Source organism: Acinonyx jubatus, chromosome B4 (assembly GCF_027475565.1).
Source record: "Acinonyx jubatus isolate Ajub_Pintada_27869175 chromosome B4, VMU_Ajub_asm_v1.0, whole genome shotgun sequence".
NCBI classification, from domain to species: Eukaryota; Metazoa; Chordata; class Mammalia; order Carnivora; family Felidae; genus Acinonyx; species Acinonyx jubatus.
The window spans coordinates 114,807,391-114,826,997 of NC_069387.1; the positions used below are offsets into that span (position 1 = coordinate 114,807,391).

Here is a 19,607-nt window from a genome sequence, read left to right on the forward strand (position 1 = left end):
GAAACAGTTGCAGGACTATTCACAGAATTAATGCTTTAAAAGACACTCAACTTCATTCAAGTTGGTTTTCTTTTATAAGCTCAGTATTCTTTTTTTTTTCTATAGGGAGAAAATTATATGCTTAATAAACACTTATGAAGGTGAATTTCAGTGCTTTTCTTGTAATACTATATTAACTGAGACCTTTTAAAACAACTTTCTTTTAAAGTTATTGAACCACTTTTGTCATGTATAAAGTTAAATATTTCCTTAGAATTAATGTATACTGTTTCATTTTACTTAGTAGTCAACAAATTACCTGTTAATTTAAGTTTTAAACTCCTCAAAACCATTTAGATGTTTTAGAGTTATACACTGTTAAAATGTATACTCCACAGTGATAAAATGTACACTATGAACTGTGGACTGGTTGAAAACAAATTAGATCATTTAAAGTCCTAGATTGTCAGAGAATGCCATTATTGCACTTTAATGGTCATTCACCACATTGTTAACGCAATGTTAAAGGAATGTAACATAAAGTAATGTAAGTTAAAGTACACTTTGGATGTGTAGCTCCAACTGGGATAACCCAAAGATATAAATGTTTAGCTTATGGTATACTACTTAGGATATGGTAATAAAAGCCTTCAACAAAAGAAAATAACTCCCATTGCCAATCCTATAACCACGAGAATAAGTGCCTGTCTTCCTTAAATTGGTTAGGCCAGCATATGGGGCAGAATATTGCCATTACTGAAAACCAAAATCTACAAAATGCCTAAAACATTCTGGCAGTAAATGTCTTAGTGCACCAATTCAAGTGAAAAAATATTCTTCCTCTAGTGATTTTGTTCTTGTATCCTTGACCAAAAGTAGTTCATGTTTGTTACCAGATGGAGGTTTTGAACGATAGGTAAGTCTTCTTCCCAGCTGAAACAAAAGAAACAATACTTACTATTTTTCATCATAACTATTTTCTATTGAATTATAAGTAAAATAATAACATTCACTTGATTTTTCCCAGGAATTACATGGCTCAAAATAGTAAAAAAAAAAAAAAAAAAAATCAGTTACAAAGGGATTGATAACCTAATGGGTGTCCAACATGCTAGGCAAAATTACATAATAAATAGAGCACCATAGTGTGCAAGAGACAGAGCAGTTAGGTTTTATGCGAAGTTGGGTGATTTACGTAAAGTCATCAAAAAGCATGTTTCACAATCAGCAAAACTAAAAGGCCACCAATGGAATGGGAGAAGATATTTGCAAGTGACATATCAGATAAAGGGTTAGTATCCAAAATCTATAAAGAACTTCTCAAACTCAACACCCAAAAAAACAAATAATCCAGTGAAGAAATGGGCAAAAGACATGAATAGACACTTCTCTAAAGAAGACATCTAGATGGCCAACCGACACATGAAAAAATGCTCAACATGACTTATCATCAAGGAAATATAAATCAAAACCATAATGAGATACCACTTCACACCTGTCAGAATGACTAACATTAACAACTCAGGCAACAACAGATGTTGGCAAGGATGCGGAGAAAGAGGATCTCTTTTGCACTGCTGGTGGGAATGCAAACTGGTGCAGCCACTCTGGAAAAGAGTACGGAGTTTCCTCAAAAAATTAAAAATAGAACTACCCTATAACCCAGCAATTGCACTACTAGGTATTTATCCAAGGGATACAGGTATATGCTGTTTCAAAGGGGCACATGCACCCCAAGGTTTATAGCAGCACTATCAACATAGCCAAAGTATGGAAAGAGCCCAAATGTTCATTGATGTATGAAGATGTGGTATATATATATACACAATGGAGTATTACTCAGCAATCAAAAAAAATGAAATCTTGGGGTGCCTGCGTGGCTCAGTCAGTTACGCATCCGACTTCAGCTCAGGTCATGATCTCGCGGTTCGTGAGTTTGAGCCCTGCGTTGGGCACTGTGCTGACAGCTCAGAGCCTGGAGCCTACTTCAGATTCTGTGTGTCCCTCTCTCTCTGACCCTCCCCTGCTCTCACTGTCTTTCAAAAATAAATAAACATTAAAAAAATTTTTTTTTAATGAAATCTTGCCATTTGCAACTACATGGATGGAACTAGAGCGTATTATGCTAAGCGAAATTAAAGACAAATATATGACTTCACTCATATGAGGACTTTAATGTACAAAACATGAACATAAGGGAAGGGAAGCAAAAATAATACAAAAACAGGGAGGGGGACAAAAACAAAAGACTCTTAAATATGGAGAACAAACAGGGTTACTAGAGGGGTTGTGGGAGGGGGATGGGCTAAATGGGTAAGGGGTATTAAGGAATCCACTGAAACCATGTTGCACTATAAGCTAACTAACTGGAATGTAAATTAAAAAAATAAAAACAAATTTTAATAATGAAAAAAATCATGTTTCAGATAGGGCCAGCCTAGAAAAGCACCATATTTGAGGCCAACATTGCACTTCTCAGTAAGTGCCATAGCCAGTTTCTCCCCCATTGGTTAGAAGAGATCACTTTTCTTGGCTGAATACCAATTGATTGGCATTTAAAAATCCTGTTAGATAAAAACGTGAGAAAACCATGTACATCTTCTTAAACATTAGTAATCCTGTCGGCTCTTAGATAAACCTTACAAATGTGAGGAGTGTGGGAAGGGCTTCTGTCGGTGTTCCACCAGGAGAAGCTTAGGGAAACCTTCGGTTTGTACCTATTCATTCCTTCTAAGGCATTGACTCAAGTATATCAATTATTCTTCTCTTTTAGTCTCCTTTTTTCCTCCTTTATTTTGTTTTGCTTCTATATCTGAATTTGTAAATTAACTGGATGAGAAAACTTCTATTGAAGATGAGATTTGATGGGACATCTCCAGTGTCTCAAAAGGGGCACTAACCCTATGTAAGACTGCCTCCTGCATCGCAGAATTTGACATTCCTGGCCCAAGGTAACTAACGAGGGCAGTCCTCCCCATCATTTTATCAACCAAAGTGTTCTTAGGGTCTAGAATCCCAGAATTCCTCGTAACATCAACTTTTTTCTCTGTCCAATTTCTTTTGGTAACCTTTGTCTTTAATACTGAGAAAATTGCCAGTGATGAAGTGCCCTGACTGGGTAAGAACTATCAGAGGTCTTTGTACATTATCAACTTATCAGATTGCTATTGTTTTTCCATTTTTCTTCTAGTTTTAGTTCTCTCATTTTTAGCCTGTTAATTCAACTCAATAAGCATTTATTGAGTATCCACTATGTGCTAAGCTTTGGGGGTACAAAGTCATAAAAATTCACAGTTTGGGGTGCCCGGTGGCTCAGTCAGTTAAGCCTCATTGATTTTGGCTCAGGTCATGATCTCAGGCCAGTTGTTGAGATTGAGCCCCATGTTGGGCTTCACACTGACAGTGAGAAGCCTGCTTGGGATTCTCTCTCTCCCTCTGCCTGCACCCCACTCATGCACGCGTGCTCTCTCTCCCAAAATAAAAAAACCCTAAAAACTCACGGTCTAGAAGGAAAGATGGATATATTAAGAATAATCATTTCAATGTGATGAGTTTAGTGAATAGTGTGTATATGTGGATGGGTGATGAATGGTAAATTCTCCTTTGGGAGAAAGAGGACAAGTCAGGTCTTCATAGGAAAAGCTAAACTAGAGAAGTCAGACCCTTTTAAAGATGAAATGCTTATTTAAAGTAATTTAAGATCATCACTTTTTGACATATATATTAACAGTTACCACACTTCAATTTTTTCAAGTACTTCGCTCAAAAGACTGGTTGTGAGGCACACAATAAACCTTCCCTGTAGGTTAGAGTGGTAAGAAGTGGTAAGGTTACTGTGGTAAGAATCAATGTCCATGGTAGCTTTGCAGATAACCATGGAATTGGCTTCTCCGAATATATTTCAGACCCTAACCCGAGGAAGGAGAGTAGCAGATAGAAACACAAGGCCCTCCATACCCAGTGTGAAGTCATGGACCACATGGACTCAGTGACTGCCCAATCCCATACTTACTATTGGACAGGTGATCTTGCAATATAAAGAGCCTTGACTTCTGGTCCAGAATCTGCTGCTAAATCTGAAGCGACTCTGGGTAAATCATTTTAACTTAAACTATTAATCTATTTTTACAATATGAAGATGAGAAGACCCATCCAATTATATGTAATTCTCTGGGTTTGCCGTCTTTGTTGTTGAATGAAAGAAGCAAGGTTCATGGTTACTATTTGTAAGAAGGAGAATATATACAATAACTACATAGAACATTTCCAGAAAGATGCAGATGAAACTTAGGTGGTTGCATCCAGGGAGGGGAACTGAAAATGACTTACTTTTCACTAAATACTCTTCTATCTTTTGAACTTTGAGCCATATGCTTGTTACTATCTAAAAAAATTATTTAAAGAAAAAATTCTCTGGTTTCAGGAACCTGGAGCTAAAAGAAGTGAGGCGAAAGGTTTTTACTAAAAAGTGGGTCTAATGGAGAATCGTAGACCCAGATATTTGAATTATCCTAAAAGTAACAAGGAATCAGAGACCAACTGAAGCTGTGACCAGGAAAGACTATTTTGCTAAAGTTCACCCTTGATAAATTAGCTGAATTAGGTATCTCACAGAAGCATTCACATATTAGATGTAGCTGGACCTACTGATAACAAAACACAAACCTTTTTCTTTGGTTGTGCCACTGCCCTTTCCAGAGCAGCTTTTAGCCTTTCCTCTTGGTGTCTTTGTTTTTCTTTCATTTTATCTTCACGTAACCTGTCAAAAAAGGAAAATATTTTTGCAACTATAAATCACAAAAAGTAGAAAAAAGACCTATAGTATTTGGTAATGAACTACCTAAATATTTTATGATTTCCCTTAAAGTTAAATAATACTTTACCTTCACTCATACTATGGCTTTTGAATATTCAGGGGAAATGTCAACAACAGATCCCATTCGTGTTAAAGTGGGAGAAAATGCTTGTCACCATTTTGGAAGGAGTAAATCTATCTACCTAGATCTTGGTCTAAAACAACCACCTCAACAAAGCCTTCTTGTTACTCCACTTCTGTTTTATCACTTTACAGTTAATGTGGACAAGGCCACTTGAATTAACACCCAGCCTCCTTTAGTCTGTTTACTAAAGTATAATGTGTAGAAAAATGCATGAATCACAGTGTATATTATATAGTTCAGTGATTACCACAAAAGTGTACTTTTCCAGTTAATCTTTTTGAATGGTATCCTGAAATTAAGACCAAGAAATGCTATTTGTCTTGTTCTCTTTAGAGTTCTTGTAAGGATAAAATTACATAAAATGACCTCTGCATATTGGGCCAATGCCTAATGCAGAATAGGCCCTCAATAAGTGATAGCTATTTTATGGACTCCTATAATTGTAAGTGTAACATTTACTGAACATTTTTTATGCAAAATTAGGTTTATGCGTCTTTAACTCATGGGAAAAATAAAATTCGTTTTGATAAGAATGACAAGCAATTAGAATTAGATTCATGTATCACTATTGAAAATAAGTTGTAATTACAATCCAATGAAAATTATTTCCTATTGTAGAAAAGAGGCAAGTGCTGTTAGTGTAATCACTCATAGAGGTCTTCCCCCCATTTTCATTTTCATTTTCATTTTATTTATTTTTATTTTTTCCATTTTCATTTGAGAGACAGTACACAAGCTGGGCAGAGGGGCAGAGGGAGAGAGAAAGAGAATTCCAAGCAGACTCCACACTTGGCACAGAGCCCAAAGCAGGGCTCCATCCCACAACCCTGGGATCATGACCTGGACCAAAATCAAGAGTTGGACCCTCAACTGACTGAGCCACCAGGTACCCTAGTCATAGGTCACCTTATGGAAGGAGTAATCTTTTATTTACAATTTAAAAAAATTTTGCTTTATATTCAATAAAATCCCACCAAGATCACCTTTATATATACTCTGGACTTCATTTTTATATGGAGGAAACAATATCCCCCAGTAAGCAATAACAAAATACCTAACATTAATGCTAAATATTTGAATACTTCTGTGTCAAGCATGCTTTAGTACTTTTACATAGATTATTTAATTTAATCCTCACAGCAACCCTATGAAATACTATTATTAACTGCCATTTTAAAGAAAACAAAACAGACTTAAGAGAGGTTTTGTGGTCTACCTAATACCTAAGGTCACAAAAGTTGTAAATGGCAGAACCTGCAGGTCAACTGTAGTGCTCGTCTGCCTCTTAACATGCGTTTTTTTGCTTTAGCATGAATGTTTTTCCACCTATCAGCATTCTGTATGTGCCACATTATACTAGGGATCATATATTTATAATCATTGCCTGAAAGGTAGTATGTACATAAAATCCTTGGGGCACCCTATGTAGCTCAGTTAGTTGAGCGTCCAACTTTGACTCAGGTCATGATCTCATGGTTTGAGAGTTGGAGCCTAGAATTGGGCTCTGTACTGGCATTGCAGAGCCTGCTTGGAATTCTCACTCTGTCCTCTCTCTCTGCCCCTCCCCTGCTTGCACTTTCTCTCAAAATAAACTTAAAAAATTAAGATCCTTATTTAACTCGGTATGGAAATTTGTAAATCAGTGCATTCTCCTGGAAAGGCCCCCAGGTAGGCAAGGCTGTGAGGGTGGGAGGGGGTGCTGTTTGAGGGATGATAATCCTCATGTAGTTGTCTTGAGGACCCTAATGAGTTAATATGTAAATGCTGTGTGTGTGAAGTGTTGGCAGTTTGCACTGAGGAAGAGTTATGCCCTCATTGCATGGCTCTTTCAAACAATTCCTTCATATGTAGTCTCCTTCCAGTGAAAGGCTCTAATTCTATGCTTTGGGCCCTCCATGACGAGTGCAATTCCCCTTCCATAAGATAGCTGTTCAAAAATTTTTGTATAAGTAGTGAATATTCATTCTGAAAATCCATATTTTCAGGGTAAAATGACCCTTCACCCATCCCAAACTGGATCAGTTGCCCAGGTGAACCAGTGCTCATTACCATTGCTAGTGACACATTATTTCATAAGAATATTTGATGACCGTGTCTCCCACATTAAATAATAGCTGTATGAGAAGGACATACTCTACTCATACTCATTGGGTCTACTGCATTTCTATCGTGATCCTTGCCATGTCATAGGGGCTTGTTCAGTGTTTGTGGAATCCCAGCAAAAAGTTTCTCAACTCATTAAGTCATTCGCGACCCTCATATCATAAGACTTTGACTATACTTTTGCCGCCGTTCTTTCTGTTTTATCCTCTCAATTGTCTCCACATTTTCTTTGGGAATGGATTCAATGAGATCACTCAATTCCACCAGGCGAGACTCTACTTTTACCAGCTTTTGAACTGGGTTGAGACTGCCAACATCAGCATCTCCAATGCAGACCTTGTATACTTGATTAATTTTTTTACTAAGAGATTCTATCAGTTTTTCCTGAGATTGAAAAGGAGAGCAGAAAACATAAGATCTCATCACTATTTCCTTGTTCATTCAATAAATGTAGAATTCCATTTTACTACATTGCAATGAAATATAGTAGCTCTTATATGCTACTAAACATTTCTTTTTAAAAGAAAAACTAATAGAACAGTGAGACGATGTAACAGTGATTATATCATAATTTATAGTCACATTATTACTATAGTAACACCTTGGATTACTATAAAAATATTTCAGTCTAGGTATAAAAAGCAATTTTAATATGACAATACCTTTTTGCTTGAGTGTTTTCGTATATCTGATTCCTTAAGCATTCAAGTAGAGGCACCATGTGTGTACATTTTAAATCCTTTTTCGGCCACTCCAATGCATTTCCTTGCAACGCAGCACGTGAGCTTCCTTTTTTTGCACTTATTACTCTTAATGAAACTGTAATCATCCTGTATGCAAGCTATCTGTATACATGCCTTATCTTCCCTTCTAGACTGTAAACACCTGGAGTTATTTTGTACATTTACACGTATATCTAAAGCAGCACTTTGCATATAACTATGCACTTAATAAATGTTTGCTGAATAAATGAGTGCATTCTCTCTGAGGGAAAAAAAAAAGTTACCAGCAAACAGATTCCCAGGTTGGCCTGCAAAGCCTACTGAATTTAATTTTCATTCATTCCATTGGAAGCCATTGCAGTATTCTGATCCAAGCAGAGGCTTAGGCCAAACCTTGCTGATCCCTGTGCCTGGCCACTGCGCTGTTTTAACTGTTGGTAGAGATGCTCAAGCTTGTAGGTAATGTGTTTCAAGACCATAAAATTCTCATTCTTTCTCCACCGTGTACCCGTCATTCGCAGTTAAAGAGGACCTCAATAAACTGCTGGGCAAAGTAAATCATTCTCCAGGTAGCATCCTGCCCCCATGCCTGCTTCTGCTCAAGAAGATGAGAATCATCATAAAGCCAAGGACAAATAACACTCAAGACGTGGCTCCAGGCCATGGGACACCCCTCCTGGAATCAGACTCCTTACAGAGCTACCAACACTTCATTGCAAGTCAAGATCTGTTACTAACGGTTTACTTCCAACAGCTTGTCCCTCCCACCTCCTGGTTTAACCACCTTTCTGATGGTCCCATTTACCATTAATCACCCCTTTTTTTCTCTCTAAAGTAACACTTACTGTATTTCCTGTTTATATTACAAACATGTTCCTTTTTACACCTGAAACTAATATAACTATGTTATACTATACTGGAACTAAAGTTTAAAATTTTAAAAAGATTCTCCTTTTAGAAAATTGGAGAAGCATAAAGTAATATTAAAGGAAAAAGTAAAAGAAAAAGCAAAAGGCCTATTTGCCATAAAGCTCCTTTTTTCTCTCCCTTTCTAAATAACATTAATTTCCTATTTATATTAACACTTCTAGAAAACTTTAGAAATAGAAAAACTATAAAAGGAAAAATAAAAGTACACCCATCCACCAAGGAGAAGTGTATATTAGGTATGTAAAAACAATTTTGCTGCAAGGGGAGTACATTAAAAAAAAATTTTTTTTTTAATATTTTGAACACTGATGCTGAGAAAAAGCAACTTTAATATGAGAATGGCTAGTAGTTGATGAAAATTTCTGAAAGAGACCTTTTGAACACTTAGAGTTTCAGAGGTGGATGGACTTTCAGGATGTCTTCTGTTTTTCAGAATGTTTTTTTTTTTTTTTTTAAGTTCCCCCTTTGAAACAGGAGAGGAAAAGACAAGGAGAGAGATTTTCCTGACAAGGTAAGAACAGCATAAGAAATAGGATTGGGTAATGAGGTTAAAAAATAAAGACTCACGTATGAGAAAGAGATTGAGGGCCTGGCCCAACAGTGCAGAGAGGCAAAGGAAGTGGGAAGCTCAAGCTACAGGCCTCCTGATGACAGAAGTGAAGTGTCCAATTCCTGGAGCTGCCACTAGATGGCAGGCCCAGCCCAGAGTCCCCCGGAATAGGGGCTACCTGAGAGTCTGCAAGGGATGGGAGGAGTTCCACCTGCTCCCCGGAGGTGGAGTTGGCCAGAATTGTGGAAGACCAAAACTGGGATAAGGACTTTGTATGCCTTCCAAAAGGGGAAGGGAAATGATCTGACTAGAGCGATGCTTAGGAGTAATAATTACATCAAAATTGGATAGAGGAGCAGGAAGATGTCTTGATGTCAAAGGATTCTGTAATTCTAAGCCCTGCCACATTCTGCTGTGTGCTGACTAAAGTCTCAATTGAACTGGATCAGCTCCCTGTTTGGAAGAATAAAACCAGAGATGAATACATTCTGCAAACTGCACAATAGCTTACATTCCATTTCATGTTCAATGAAAATGAACAAGTAACTGCTACACAAAACAACGTGGATGAATCTCACAAACGTAATTTTGAGAGAAAGAAGCCAGGTAAGCCAAATATATTACCTGATTCCATCGATATCAAGTTCAAAACATGGAAGCTAATTGATGGTAAGAGAAGTCAGGATAGTGGTCACCTTTGAGGGATGGTAGAGACTGGAAGGGGGCATGAGGATTTTAGGGGTGCTTATGACAGTCTATTCCCTAATCTAGGGGTTGGTTACATGGGTATGTTCACTTTGAGGAGATTTCTTAAGAGAGAATTTATAATTAGCTTATAATTTGAGCACTTTTCAATATAACTTTATACTTAAATTTAAAATTTTATTTTAAAAGTAAATATTGAATCCATAAAAAATGTTGTTAGGGATTAAATAAGAGTGTGGACATTTTAAAAGAATAAAATCTTGATTTTATAGTTACAGTTCCAAAGCAACTATGATGATTTATGAATATCAAAATTAGATACAACTATGTTTACTCATAAAGGATTATGTTTTGCACATTTTGAGATCTGAAAGAATGGGAGTGATTCTAAGGATACTTTTTCCCTATCAATTTTCCTGCTCTGTTCCCCCTTTTCCACCCTAGCACTTCCCATCTCTAGGAGACACTATGAATTACTGGCCCCATTTTCTCAGAGTGTGCAATACACGAATGCCAAAATTTTATTTGTGACCAAAATTTATAGATAATCTTTTAAGAAGTAATTTTCAGATCAATCCTACCTTCTCTGTTTAGGGATCTGGTTCCCTCAAAATTTAAGAGTATTGAAAATGTTACTGTTTTTCACAGCCATCCTAAACATGGATGAAAGGGGTTTGGTAAAGGAAGGATGAAATATCACTGATATTTATCTGACATTTTTTTATGTCAGTCAATTTCAGAATTATTTAAAACAATTGAAGAGTGGAAGCAACCCAAATGTTCATCAATGGATGAATGGATAAACAAAATGTGGAATATGAATACAATAGAATACTATTCAGACATAAGAGGAACTAAGTTCTGACACATGCTATAGCATGGATGAACCTTGAAAGCATTATGCTAAGTGAAATAAACCAGACACTAAAGGACAGCTATTGTATGATTCCATTTATATGACGTACCTAAAAACAGGCAAATTTATAGAGACTATAGAATAAAAGTTAACTAGAGGCTGATAAGATGGGGGTATGAAGAATAATTGTCTAATGGGTAGAGAGTTTCTATTTTGGATGATGAAAAATTCTATAGTGATGGTTACACAGTATTGCCAATATACTTAATGTCACTGAATTGTACACTTAAAATGGTTAAGTGATAAATTCTATGTTACGTACGTTTTAACACACACACACACATACACACACACACACAAGATTAAAAAAAAAAAAGCCAGCATTGAAGAACTGCAAGGTGACTGTCATCACACTTCCTGCTTTAGCAGTGCATGACCCCACCCCCTCCTAACTCAGGGTACTATATACCACCCTAGGAAATGTGTGTGTGTAAACAAGCCATAAGCAACCTTTGCTTTTGTAACCCTGCCCATCTTATGGTTAGAGAGGACAATCACCTGATTGAGTTACCCCAAATCTACCTCTTTGAAAATCAAGTTCATAACCATAAATGTGGTATTAGCTTCACATATGAGATTTGAATTTTTATTTCATTTGAGATTTTTTACATGGAAATCATTGTTAGCTGAAGTTTGTTGTGGGTCTAGAAACTAATCATTCATTCAACAAACATTTATTGAGCACCTACGTAACAGGGACACTTAACATATCTAACTAGGAAGGGGAATACAGTCCCTGCCCTGGAGGGGTTTGCACACAGCTGGGAGAGACTCATACATAAATAGATCCAATAATGGATCTATGTCAGCAAGAGAGGCTGACATCTGTTAAAAGCTCAGTGCTGGACTGATGTTGCAGTGCTTCATGTGTTAGTTATTTGCTCTTCAAATTACTAACAAAATGATCATAGACAATGAACTACTTCATGTGTATACACTTGACTAAAATATATTTATGGGCAGAACAATTTCAACATCATACTTTGTAATAATTAGAGCACATTTTAAGAGAATCCCAATGCCAGTTTGAATGCTTTCTATCTACTATGTAAATTGACTATTACATATGGACAAGATAACTCTAAACTGGTTTTCTACCTCTGTCATCAACCCAGGACTTGTGGTGTGCTTTAACTCCCCATTCCAATGCTTAGTGGACAGGGAATGCGAATTATTATTAACATGAGCCAAAATAAAATAACCATTGGCAAAGAATGATTACCTGAGCATCTGATTTAAATTCTCCAAAACTAAATAGCCTGGACCTTAATTCCAGGTCTGCAGCTTTTTCCTCTTCTCTCACACAGTTAGCCTTGAGCATTTCCTTGTGCTCCAAAAGAAATGCTATGTTGCTATTTCTATTGCAAAAGAAGAAAGAGATCCATGTCTGTAATTTGTGGTTTAGAAATACACCATCATTCCGGAGCTTCAACACACTTTCCAGATCATATGTTGGCATCCTATGTCTAGTAAGCCAAATACAAGTTTGTATTTTAAGATGTCAAACTCCATGCAACTTTTCAGGTAAAATGAGAAAAATGAGTGCACAGATAACTGCTTTTAACTTCCATCAGGAAGAATTTTCTTCCTTTGATTCCCCTGAGGCCTCCAAATAGCAGAGTTGACATGTCAGGAACCCAACCAAGTTGTGGTGTGATCTAGAGATAGATTCTGACCTAGATCCCCTTTTCCTGCCCAATCACACCCACTTCCTTCCCCAAACTCATATTGTTAGCATGCAGGTGCCATATGCTATGCGGATTGGGAGAGAGGAGGCCAGGATTAAAAGGATACACTAGTGGTAAAGGGTAGCTGTGAGATCATGATTTGTAGGGGCTTAACTTTTGAATAAGTTAATTTGCTCTAAAATTCAGTGTCCAAATTCAGACCCACTGTTTGAAAAGATTTCCATCAACTGGCCCAGAAAACTGTTCTGGAAAAGGCTTTACACATCTTTATAATGGGTGGATAAACAGATTTATTCTCTGCTATTTGAAGTTATTTTCCAAAATTATATAAAATTTTAGAGAAGGAATTTTGCGAGGTATCAAATCCAGCCCCCTTCCCCTGACAGAAATCCTTTTTATGAGAGCCCTGATATATCTGTATGTATGTTATAAAATGGTATAATATTTAAGTCCCATAACTTTGTGAGAGTCACAGCCAAGGAAAATGCATTTATTAGCATTATCATCTAAAGCCTGATTTGATTAGGCAGGTGGCAGAGTGAAAACTGCACCAGGCAAAACTTAATGAATTGTGGAATGACTATGTTGTACACCTGAAAGCAATGTAATGTGTGTCAGCTATGCTTCAGTATAAAAATAAAAATTAAGGCAGGTGATACTATAATTCTTTTTAATCTTCCAAACTGCCTTTTATTATTGCTAGCTAAGAAAATATTTTGACAAGTGAAAGGATGTAGGGACTAAAATTAAACTAAAACAAGTCTACTCTATGTAATTATAACTTCTACATTTTACACCCTGCAATGTAAATTATTATTAATAAAAAATCCCACACTAAATCCAGAGAGACCGTGAGGAAGGCTCACACAGGAATAAGTTGGATTCTGTCTCTGGTTAGAGACAGAATTGATTAATAGAATAAATCTGCTTGTTTTTAATAACTTACATTTTATCCTGTATAAGTTTTTCTCTTTTATTTATATCTTCAAGACTTTCATCTATGTCTTGGGAATATTGTACCAAAGTTAGATTCTGCTCTTCCAGCTCTGTGAGGACTTGAAGTAACTCTTCTGGTTCTTTGAAATAAAGTTCTGGCTCCTAATCAACCAGTAATGAATATGATTTACTTAAAAATATGCTACTTATGCACATATGACTCATCTAGAAAAATACAGTGGTGATGGTGGTGGGGAGAATACCATTCTGATTATAAGAGAGGCATGGGCAGAGAATGGCAAAGAGGCCTATTTCCATTTGAGAGGTGGCCTTCAAAAAGAGGACATTTGGGGTATTAGGGGAGATGAAAGGTATTAGAGAAGGGAAAAAGGAAGGTGAGGAAAAGAGAAAGGAGGGATGGAGCAGAAGAGGAGACAAAGGCAGGAAAAAGGGAAAGATGGGTCTAGGGAAAGGCAGGAGAGAAGGAATAGAAAAAAGGAAAAGGAGGCCAAGTGCAGGTCATTTTCTCCCCCCGTTTTATTTTATATTTTCCCAAAACTTAATAAATACGTATTACTTTAAGTAAATTTAGTTTTTAAAAAGATGACTTGGGTATTTGCACACCATGTTCATCATATTTACTATAGCCAAGAGGTGGAAGCAACCTAAAAGTCCATTGATGGATGAATGGATAAAGCAAATGTGGTATATCCATGCAATGGGATATTATTCAGCCTTAAAAAAGAAGGAAATCTTGGCACATGCTACCACATGGATGAACCCAGAGGACATTAGGCTCTGTTACAAAGAGACAAAATACAAAACTTTTAGGATGGAGTTAGCTCAAAGTTAGCCTTATAACATTAAAGAGCTGTTTTGTTGAAGGTTGATTTATCTTACAGTACAGATACCCAGTATATCTCAAACTCCAATAAAATGATAAGCAATCAAAAAGTGGCATTTTTACAGGATGATTGTAGATAATATATATATATATATATATATATATATATATATATATATGTATATATCCTAAATTATTACCTTCTTATAAACATTTATTTTTCATAAAATGATGACAAAGATGAACTATATAGGCAACTGGGAAACAGTATCAAAATCATAATTTCTTCTGGAAATTTGTGGAATATTTGGAGTAAGAAATTTAATTCTTAAAAAAAATGAGCATTTATACTTTTAACCAAATGCAATATTCAAATCAAGAAAGATAATCTGATTACCAGATCATAGTCCATATCATCATCTAAAAAGAATTCCAAACTATCTTCTGAACTGATACTTTCAGTGAGACTGTAAAAGAAAGAAAATGCCTGGTTTCTGAGCCATTTTCAGAACAGATTTGCTTTTATTTCTAAGTTGTCTTTGGAACCTAACTATAATATAGTTCTTTTTCAATAGCCTTTTTAGCCTTTTAGGAAACTGCTGTTTGCAGGAATCAATGGATTTCACAGGTATGCAAAAGAAAATCCGATTTAGTCCCAGACAAGGCTGACATATGCAAACAAGTGAGACCACAAGGAAGGGCCAAACCATATGGTACCAATTATTTGAGGTGCATCTACAAAAAAATTTTATAAAGAAACACATGACAATGTACATTGCTGCATGTGTTTTGTCACTTCTAATGCAGTCTTGACAAACTAAACATGTGCTCCAATGCTCAAAATAAAGCTCATTCCTAGAGTAATACAATATTTGTCTTCTGAAGAGCTGATTTTTTGAAAATATTTTCTGATCAGGCTGAGGAAATGTTGGTTGGTGGGATGGGAGATGAGGTACATTCTTTTTTTCTTTTAATATTTATTTATTTTTGAGAGAGAGAGAATGGGGAAGGGGCAGAGAGAGAGGGAGACACAGAATCTGAAGCAGGTTCCAGGCTCTGAGCTGTCAAAGCAGGGCTCCAACTCACAGACTGCGAGATCATGACCTGAGTCGGACACTTAACCTACTGAGCCACCCAGGCACCTTGAGGTACATTCTTAAAGAATAATTATGTGGTTTGCAAAGTGGCTCTGGAAAAGTCCTTTAAGAAGGATAAATTGAAAATGATTGGAAAATTAAAAAGCATGGGCTTAGGGAGAGAAAGCTGGCTATTGGTGTGATCTATGTAATTAAAACTTTTACAAAAAATACTTTAGGCTTCCCCTGGGACCAAGATGGTGGAGAAGTAGGGGGATCCATACTTCCCACGACTCTCAAACAAAGAAGTACAGAAGCCAAAGGACTTTGAACACCAGAGTCTGAGAGGAAAAGAGACTGAATCTACTAGGAAGAAAATGGGAAAGCTGGAAAAAAGATAGGTGGGTAACTGCGAATTGGGGGAGATAAAAAACGGCCACGTGGGCACAGAGGGGAGGGACCCCTTTCTACAGAGAGACAAAGGGAAGAGAAAGAGTGGCTAGGGGAAGTGTCTGACCATGTCTGGACAGGAGAAAGATCTGGGACTGAGACTGAGAGGGATCCGATCTCTAACTGTGGGGCTTTCTTCGGACTGGAGCTGGCTCCCTGTTCACACATCTGGGGAGGAGGGGAGCCAGGCCTGGGTGTGGTGGTATGTCAGGGGCTCAGTCCACAATCAGAAAAAGTGGTTCCCTCCCTGTAAGGCTGTGCGATAGCACTGAACCTGCCTGCATCTGCCACTCCCAGGCGCAGTGGCTGGGCTGAGGGCGCAGTCTGCAGGAGGATAACGCCGCTGATTCCCTGTAGTGCTGTAGGAAAAGACAAAGCCTGCCTGTGTCCACCACCCCAGGGGTTCGAAGTAAGGGTGGCGACTCAGTTGAAGTGAGGGCAGCAACTCAGTTCTCGGTAAGAGAAGGCAGTCCTCCCTGAAGTGCAGCGGCACAAAGCCAGCTGGGACCACATATTGTCACACTGAGTGGCGCTTCCCCAGTGCCAGAGTGCATGGAGCAGGACTTTGAATGCTAGCCAAGCGCAGGGTCAGGGGAGTTGGCCAAGCAAGAAGGACCACCTCATCTGTGCTTGCAGCACAGTGAGTTTGACTCCAATGGAGTCCACCAGGTCCAGCTCTGTGGAGAAGAGACTGGGGGAATCACCATTCCGCAACCCCCCCCCCCCCCCCCCCCCGGCCAAGGCTGGGCCTCAGGGATCACTCCCGGGGCCCATAATAGAGATGGGTTCGGACTACGCCAAACCAGGCCCCTTGCACTGGGTAACTGCCTATCCACTGGAGTGACACACACCCTGCAGACAGCTACTACCTATAAGCGATGCAGCATTGCCTGGATTAACTCTAGGTCAACTCTGGATATATAGATATATTCTTCCCCCTCTCCCATTTCTCCTCCTTATCTCTTCCCTCCTCTAGGCTGGATACTCTAGTTATTGTTCTGTCTAAATAGACATATTTAATCCATTGTCTTGATACATGTTCTACATCTCCTTTTTTACACTCCTTTCTCTCTCTGAAATAATCAAGCCATATAGTTTCTCTGTCTGGGTAACTTTATCTTCGTGTCATTTTCCCCGCCTCCTTCTTTATTTTCCTTTCTCCCTCTCTGGATTAAGACTTTTAGTCTCTGCCTAATCAATGTTTATGTTTTCTTCCCCCTCCCCACCCCAGTCATTTCTCTCTTTGTACGTGCTCTTCCATCAGCACCACCTCCACCCTCTTCTTTACTTGTAGTCAGTGTTTTTGGGTTTTTTGTTTTTAGTCTTTAGTTTTTTGTTTTTGTTTATTTGTTTGTGTTATTTATGTGTTTGCGTGTTATGTCTCCAGTTTGTCTTTCTGTTTTCCTTTACAGGGCAACTCCAAGGAACAAATCAAAGCACACCTGGTGGAGGGTCCAAAATATCACTACAAGTAGGGTAATAAAATAACTAAAGTCACAACAACAGAGAGCAAGTAACAATCTCCAAAAAAAACACCTCCTGAAAGGCCAGGCCCTGGACAGTGTATGACCCTCCTTTAATATAGCAGTATTCAGAGGTGCAGAGCACACAACAAGCTTTTAAAACACATAAGGGACAAAAAAACTAGCTAAAATGACGAAAGGGAAGAATTCTCCTCAAAAGAAATTCCAGGAAGTAGCTAATGAATTGAATAAAACGATTTAAGCAATATAACAGAACAAGAATTTAGAATAATAGTCATAAAATTAATACCTGGGCTTGAAAAAAGCATAGAGGAGAGCAGAGAATCTGTTGCTACAGTGATCAAGAACTAAAAAATAGTCATGATGAATTAAAAAATTCTATCAATGAGGTGCAAAATAAAATGGAGGCAGCTGCAGTACAGATTGAAGAGGCAGAGGGGAGAATAGGTGAATAAGAAGATAAAATTATGGAAAAAGAAGAAGGTGAGATAAAGAGAGATAAAAAAAAAATCCAGGAGTACGAGGGGAGAATTAGAGAACTAAGTGATACAATCAAATGGAACAATATCTGTATCATAGGAATTCCAGAAGAAGAAGAAGAGAGAGAAAGGGGATGAAAGTGTACTTGGCCAAATCATAGCTGAGAACTTCCCCAATCTGGGGAAGGAAACAGGTATTGAAATCCAAGAGGCACAGAGAACTCCCTTCAGACATAACTTGAATCAATCTTTTGCATGACATATCATAGTGAAACTGGCAAAATGCAGGGATAAAGAGAGAATTCTGAAAGCAGCTAGGGATAAACGGGACTTAACATACAAAGGTAGACACATAAGGGTAGTAGCAGACCTATCTACTGAAACTTGGCAGGCCAGAAAGGAATGGCAGGAAATCTTCAATGTGATGAATGGAAAAAATATCCAGCCAAGAATCCTTTACCCAGCAAGTCTGTCATTCAGAATAGAAGGAGAGACAAAGGTTTTCCCAAACAAACAAAAACTGAAGGAATTCATCACCACTAAACCAGCCCTACAAGAGACCCTAAGGGGGACTCTGTGAGTGAAATGTTGCAAGGACCACAAAGTACCAGAGACACCATTACAAGCATGAAACCTACAGATATCACAATGACTCTAAACCCATATATTTCAATAATAACACTGAATGTAAATGGAGTAAATGCTCTAACCAAAAGACATAGGGTATCAGAATGGATAAAAAAAAACAAGACCCATCTATTTGCTGTCTACAAGAGACACATTTTAGAGCTGAAGACACCTTCAGAGTGAACGTGAGGGGACGGAGAACTATCTATCATGCTACTGGAAGTCAAAAGAAAGCTGGAGTAGCCATACTTATATCAGACAAACTAGACTTTAAATTAAAGGCTGTAACAAGAGATGAGGAAGGGCATTATATAATAGTTACAGGGTCTATCCATCATGAAGAGCTAACAATTATAAATGTCTATGCACTGAATACAGGAGCCCCCAAATATATAAAACAATTAATCACGAACATAAACAACCTTATTGATAAGAATGTGGTAATTGCAGGAGACTTTAAATCTCCACTTACAACAATGGACAGATCATCTAGACAGAGAATCAATAATGAAACAAGGGCCCTGAATGATACATTGGATCAGATGGACTTGACAGATATATTTGGAACTCTGCATCCCAAAGCAATGGAATATACTTTCTTCTCAAGTGCACATGGAACATTCTCCAAGATAGATCACATACTGGGTCACAAAACAGCCCTTCATAAGTATAAAAGAATTGAGATCATACCATGCATACTTTCAGATCACAATGCTATGAAACTTGAAATCAACCACAGGAAAAATCTGGAAAACCTCCAAAACCATGGAGGTTAAAGAACATCCTACTAAAGAATGAATGGGTCAACCAGGAAATTAGAGAAAAAATTATTTAAAAATATGGAAACAAATGAAAATGAAAATACAACAATCCAAATGCTTTGGGATGCAGCAAAGGCAGTCCTGAGAGGAAAATACATTGCAATCCACGCCTATCTCAAGAAATAAGAAAAATCCCAAATACAAAATTTAATAGCACACCTAACAGAACTAGAAGCAGAACAGCAAAGACACCCCAAACCCAGGAGAAGGAGACAAATAAGATCAGAGCAGAAATAAACAATATAGAATCTAAAAAACAGTAGAGCAGATCAATGAAACCAAGAGTTGGTTTTTTGAAAAAATAAACAAAATTGATAAACCTCTAGCCAGGCTTCTCAAAAAGAAAAGGGAGAGGAC

At 37.6% G+C, this 19,607-nt stretch overlaps 1 protein-coding gene across 1 annotated transcript in view; it reads right to left on the minus strand.

Moving 5' to 3' along the window:
* Window positions 1–67: 67 nt before the first annotated feature.
* CCDC38 (coiled-coil domain containing 38) overlaps window positions 68–19,607 on the minus strand; it is a 56,402-nt gene continuing 36,862 nt past the window's right edge. The window contains exons 11-16 of the mRNA XM_015070487.3: window positions 14,711–14,780; window positions 13,480–13,631; window positions 12,068–12,203; window positions 7,201–7,406; window positions 4,645–4,738; window positions 68–912 (exon numbers count right to left, since the gene is read on the minus strand). Of these exons, the coding sequence (XP_014925973.1) occupies window positions 799–912; window positions 4,645–4,738; window positions 7,201–7,406; window positions 12,068–12,203; window positions 13,480–13,631; window positions 14,711–14,780 (772 nt within the window). The 3' untranslated portion in view covers window positions 68–798. The remainder of the gene's footprint in view (window positions 913–4,644; window positions 4,739–7,200; window positions 7,407–12,067; window positions 12,204–13,479; window positions 13,632–14,710; window positions 14,781–19,607) is intronic.